At 41.8% G+C, this 5,982-nt stretch overlaps 1 protein-coding gene across 1 annotated transcript; it reads left to right on the top strand.

The window, feature by feature from the left end:
* Window positions 1–123: 123 nt before the first annotated feature.
* Window positions 124–4,932, top strand: LOC117334074. Its single transcript, XM_033893512.1, has 3 exons — window positions 124–302; window positions 3,274–3,398; window positions 4,522–4,932. The coding sequence occupies exons 1-3, from the start codon at window positions 265–267 to the stop codon at window positions 4,827–4,829; spliced, it is 471 nt and encodes a 156-aa protein (XP_033749403.1). The 5' UTR covers window positions 124–264; the 3' UTR covers window positions 4,830–4,932.
* The last annotated feature ends 1,050 nt before the right edge of the window (window positions 4,933–5,982 follow it).

The raw sequence follows: 5,982 nt of genomic DNA, 5'->3' as shown, positions 1-5,982 counted from the left end.
CTTAGGGTCTCCCCGCTTCTGTCTGTACAGTTTGGATGCCGAAATCAGAGTGTTTGTGTTGATTGATTGATTGATGGTTGATGGGGCTTAACGTCCTTGTTCCGGTTATAACCGAGCCTAGGACACGAGTGTTTGTGTTCTGTCAGAGCCGGCTTTTATACCCTCCGATATAGACCATCTGAGTCATTCAAGTGTTTTACATGCAAGGGTAGGATTACATAATCAAGCGTGCGGGAGAATGCACGAGAATAGTTCAGGACCCGGATGAACACATGTAAACAATACACAACGATGCCTGATCGGTATGTGTTATCTATTTTCATTACAGTATGGAGGAGGGTAGATCTGGTATGTACGGTAGGTACGGAGGAGAGTAGATTTGGTATGTACGGTAGGTACGGAGGAGGGTAGATCTGGTATGTACGGTAGGTACGGAGGAGGGTAGATCTGGTATGTACGGTAGGTACGGTAGGTACGGTAGGTATGGAGGAGGGTAGATCTGGTATGTACGGTAGGTACGGAGGAGTGTAGATCTGGTATGTACGGTAGGTACGGAGGAGGGTAGATCTGGTATGTACGGTAGGTACGGTAGGCACGGTAGGTATGGAGGAGGGTAGGTCTGGTATGTACGGTATGTACGGAGGAGGGTAGGTCTGGTATGTACGGTAGGTACGGAGGAGGGTAGATCTGGTATGTACGGTAGGTATGGAGGAGGGTAGATCTGGTATGTACGGTAGGTACGGAGGAGGGTAGATCTGGTATGTACGGTAGGTACGGAGGAGGGTAGATCTGGTATGTACGGTAGGTACGGAGGAGGGTAGATCTGGTATGTACGGTATGTACGGTAGGTATGGAGGAGGGTAGATCTGGTATGTACGGTAGGTACGGAGGAGGGTAGGTCTGGTATGTACGGTATGTACGGAGGAGGGTAGATCTGGTATGTACGATAGGTACGGAGGAGGGTAGGTCTGGTATGTACGGTATGTACGGAGGAGGGTAGGTCTGGTATGTACGATAGGTACGGAGGAGGGTAGATCTGGTATGTACGGTAGGTACGGAGGAGGGTAGACCTGGTATGTACGGTATGTACGGAGGAGGGTAGGTCTGGTATGTACGGTAGGTATGGAGGAGGGTAGGTCTGGTATATACAGTAGATACGGAGGAGGGTAGATCTGGTATGTACGGTAGGTACAGAGGAGGGTAGATCTGGTATGTACGGTATGTACGGAGGAGGGTAGATCTGGTATGTACGGTATGTACGGAGGAGGGTAGATCTGGTATGTACAGTAGGTACGGAGGAGGGTAGATCTGGTATGTACGGTATGTACGGAGGAGGGTAGATCTGGTATGTAGGGTAAGTAGATTTGGTATGTACGGTAGGTACGGAGGAGGGTAGATCTGGTATGTACGGTAGGTACGGAGGAGGGTAGATCTGGTATGTACGGTAGGTACGGTAGGTACGGAGGAGTGTAGATCTGGTATGTACGGTATGTACGGTAGGTATGGAGGAGGGTAGATCTGGTATGTACGGTAGGTACGGAGGAGGGTAGGTCTGGTATGTACGGTAGGTATTGAGGAGGGTAGATCTGGTATGTACGGTAGGTACGGAGGAGGGTAGGTCTGGTATGTACGGTAGGTACGGAGGAGGGTAGATCTGGTATGTACGGTAGGTACGGAGGAGGGTAGATCTGGTATGTAGGGTAAGTACGGAGGAGGGTAGATCTGGTATGTACGGTAGGTACGGAGGAGTGTAGATCTGGTATGTACGGTATGTACGGTAGGTACGGAGGAGGGTAGATCTGGTATGTACGGTAGGTATGGAGGAGGGTAGATCTGGTATGTACGGTAGGTACGGAGGAGTGTAGATCTGGTATGTACGGTAGGTACGGAGGAGGGTAGGTCTGGTATGTACGGTAGGTACGGAGGAGGGTAGATCTGGTATGTACGATAGGTACGGAGGAGGGTAGATCTGGTATGTACGGTAGGTACGGAGGAGGGTAGGTCTGGTATGTACGGTAGGTACGGAGGAGGGTAGATCTGGTATGTACGGTAGGTACGGAGGAGGGTAGATCTGGTATGTAGGGTAAGTACGGAGGAGGGTAGATCTGGTATGTACGGTAGGTACGGAGGAGTGTAGATCTGGTATGTACGGTATGTACGGTAGGTACGGAGGAGGGTAGATCTGGTATGTACGGTATGTACGGTAGGTACGGAGGAGTGTAGATCTGGTATGTACGGTATGTACGGTAGGTACGGAGGAGGGTAGATCTGGTATGTACGGTAGGTATGGAGGAGGGTAGATCTGGTATGTACGGTAGGTACGGAGGAGGGTAGATCTGGTATGTACGGTAGGTACGGAGGAGGGTAGGTATGGTATGTACGGTATGTACGGTAGGTACGGAGGAGGGTAGGTCTGGTATGTACGATAGGTACGGAGGAGTGTAGATCTGGTATGTATTGTATAGAGAGAAATGTGTATATATGCCAGGTACTCCGTTCCCCATGTTCCGAGCTAGCTATATCAAATAACTTCCATTAAAAGCATTGTCATTATTAAAACATTGTGTTTGACCTGATGGCCTTGACCTTTTGTCACATCATTTCCTGTTAAACTATTTGTTTAGACGGTTTTAGTTACAGATATGAAGCAGTTATTAGAAGGAAAAAATAACTTCCTTACTTGGCCTTTTTAACCCGATGGCCCCGATTTTTGTCTGTGTGTTTTCCCGTTTCCTGATTTTCAATCGAGTGTGGAGAAATTGTAAAAGTTGTACGAATAAGCATATAGGTGTGTTATTTCAGGGAAGTACATACATGTACAAATGTATGTACTTCCCTGTAGGCTATTTGATAACCATTCGGTTGTTTTTAAACTTCCTAACTGTCAAAAATTCGTGTTTTTGTTTGGGTTTTTTTTTTTTTTTTTTTTGGGGGGGGGGGGTATTTTATTTATTTATTTATATTCATAAATAGTATTACTATCGACTTTTATGAAACTTGTTGCAAATTTGTGTTGAAGACAAAGGGACTTGGTATGAATTCACAACCCACGATCCATACGTTTGTATGATAACATGTATGCTGCGGCGTCGGAAATTCGTGCAAAGTCCCTGTGCCTATGAGAGAGACCCTCAATATTGAGAAAAACAGGAATTCCTATTTGACCAATTCTATGTACACCTATTCCAAAATTAAAAGGGATTATTGGAAATGCATTTTTAAAATATTATACTATTATTTTTATTTATATTATTATTTTCATTATTTTACTAGAATTCTATTAATCAAGCAGTTCCGTATTTGTAATCGGTGTCCTTGTCGACTATTAGTATTTCCCGCAATAAACAATATGGCGACGTCAGCTGGTCGTGGGATAACCTCATTGCGGACACTATCAGGTAAATCACTAAAACTTGAACTAATATGAACATTTGTGCATAACTTGATGATTAAAATACACGAAATCATGGCGGTAAAAAGAAAAAAATAACTTAGACTTAGCCTACTAGAGGATTCAGATCAATAACTGTTTCACAGACACAGGGACGTTGGGGGATGCGAGTCGTTATATGCCAGCACCAGGGCAGTTGATGCAATATTTCACTTGATTTCCCCTTTATTTCTACTCTGTTTTGGTAAATGATATGAAACATCAAAAGACAACCAGGAAGTATTTAGTGACTAACGATGCATACTCGTAGAATGAAAACAAATGTGTTCTTGTGTAATGGACATCTTACGTAAGCATTAGAATAACCGTTAACGTTAGGGACGTTATACGTGTGTACCTAACGTTAGCTACAGTATCTGGGTCTTTTGCAATGCGCCTATGCTAGCAACAAATAGATTATTAGTTCAGTAAAGACTTCATACCTTGGATCAAAGCAAAACTTCTTGATTTGGCATACATTTAAAAAAAAAGTTTAATTCGATATTGTGTAAACAATGAAATAAATGTTAACAGTGCAGGGTCTTTGATTACTATACTTCTGTAGTGGGAAATTAAAGCATTGGATAACTTTGTCAGCTTTTCCGCAACAACAGTAGCTAGATTCATACGGACATGTACTGTATTGGGGGTGGACATTTTCTTCCTTTAACATAGGCGAGACATTTGCAATAGTCCATTCCTGAAGTATATCAGAACTGGACCGGGTTGATCATTGGTGACCACATGCACGTAACTCAATTGGCAGAACATCCAGCTAGTGTTCGGAGGTCCCAGGTTTGAACCTCGATCTTGCCGTACATTTCCCCACTCCTCTTACATTTAGTGCCTGTGACCAAACCTTACACTTGTTTCAAGTGAGGTGAATACTTGACAGTTCAGGGGATATCCTAACCTGGGTTGTGACTTGTTGGGTCTTTGGGGTCAAAGACTTCAAAAGGGAGGGAAGAATGTAACAGAACTGGATCCGGTTGATCATTGCTGACGTGTGTGAAAGAGAATCATTAAAAAGTTATTACCTGATATATGTTTAAATGAAATCAATCTAATATACTTCTCATCAATTTAAACAGGGAAGGTGCTAAATTTATTAAAAGGAAGAGAACTGTTGATCCCATCAAGCTCTTTCAACATCGTGTCAAGATCAAGTTCTGATGACAAAAAATCAACTCGCCGTAAGGGAAAGACACCTGCAGGCAAATTTGATGACAAATGGGAAACTGAAGTTGAGGAAACTGTATCACCATATGTAGAACAGGAACCATTAGAGCGTTTCCCTGATGACATTAATCCGTCCACAGGTGAGATCGGTGGACCAAGGGGACCAGAACCTACTCGCTATGGTGACTGGGAGAGGAAAGGACGATGTTCAGACTTCTGATATAAATAATATATATTACTATACCCCTGCCAATATTGTATAATTTACATTGTGTGTATAATGTTTATTGTTGCATTTGATTAAATGTTTTGATTATTACATGTATGTGAATTTAGTCATTTTTGCCAAAAAAAAAGTACAAGTCAAAGTTATTATTACTGGTATGCATGTTAGGGTATGAAATGTTAACTTGGGTGCCAAATTTTCTGTGTCAATATACGTGTACATATATATGCAGTAGGTCTCTGGACTGAATTCTTAGAATCATTGTCTACAAGTTCTTTATCCTGCCAAGAGTATGAGTAACATATATGTATTCACATGTTAAACTTAATTTTATAGATACATATCCATTTTACAATTTATGGAATCGTCGATCACAGATCTAGAGATGTCTATAGAGGCCAAGATTTTGGTCCGCAGAATGCAATGGTGAATCTGCTTCACAGTGCCTATTGAAACTCTTTAATATTGATGAAGTAATATACAAAAAATGTATAACCAAACTAATCTTTATTGGGGTTCATACCAAATACATATAGCTATTAACTAGAATTTGTAGCACTACATCCAATTGTGACAAAGTCAATTAATGAAAATTGGCAGACCCACTGTATCAACGATGGTCACTAAATTAAAGGAGCCCTTATCTTATGCATTAATGCATCATTTACTTAGATGTGTGCATCCTTTAAAACATTCGGCCATTCCCATGATGACCAGACCATAAGGTCTTCTGACAATCACCTGGGTCAGTACATTGTGAATATTTCTGATTAATTATGGTAAAATGACCAATTGTTTATCATGACTTTGATCTTGGGAACAGCAATATGAGTATACACAAGCAGATACATCTTTATAAGAGACCTCGGTAGTGAATTACAAGTTGGGGCTATTCCAGCAAAATATCTACCCAACAAGCCTAGGAGGACTCCAGGTTTATCAAAAAAGAAATACTAAAAGTGATTTAGTTTCAGCATATGTACAATATAAGACACTATTTCTCCAGAAATGTCACCATGCATAGAATTTCTTTATTTCTCGAGTGCTCCCATGAGATAAATATTTAATTGGAATAGCACTACAGTTTAGATCTGGACACAAGTTGAATGTACCAGGGGGGTTCGTATAAATAAGTCAAATATTGATA

This window comes from Pecten maximus, chromosome 9 (assembly GCF_902652985.1).
Source record: "Pecten maximus chromosome 9, xPecMax1.1, whole genome shotgun sequence".
NCBI lineage: Eukaryota > Metazoa > Mollusca > Bivalvia > Pectinida > Pectinidae > Pecten > Pecten maximus.
The sequence above is the reverse complement of the archived record's forward strand: the minus strand, read 5'-3'. Positions and strand labels throughout refer to the sequence as shown.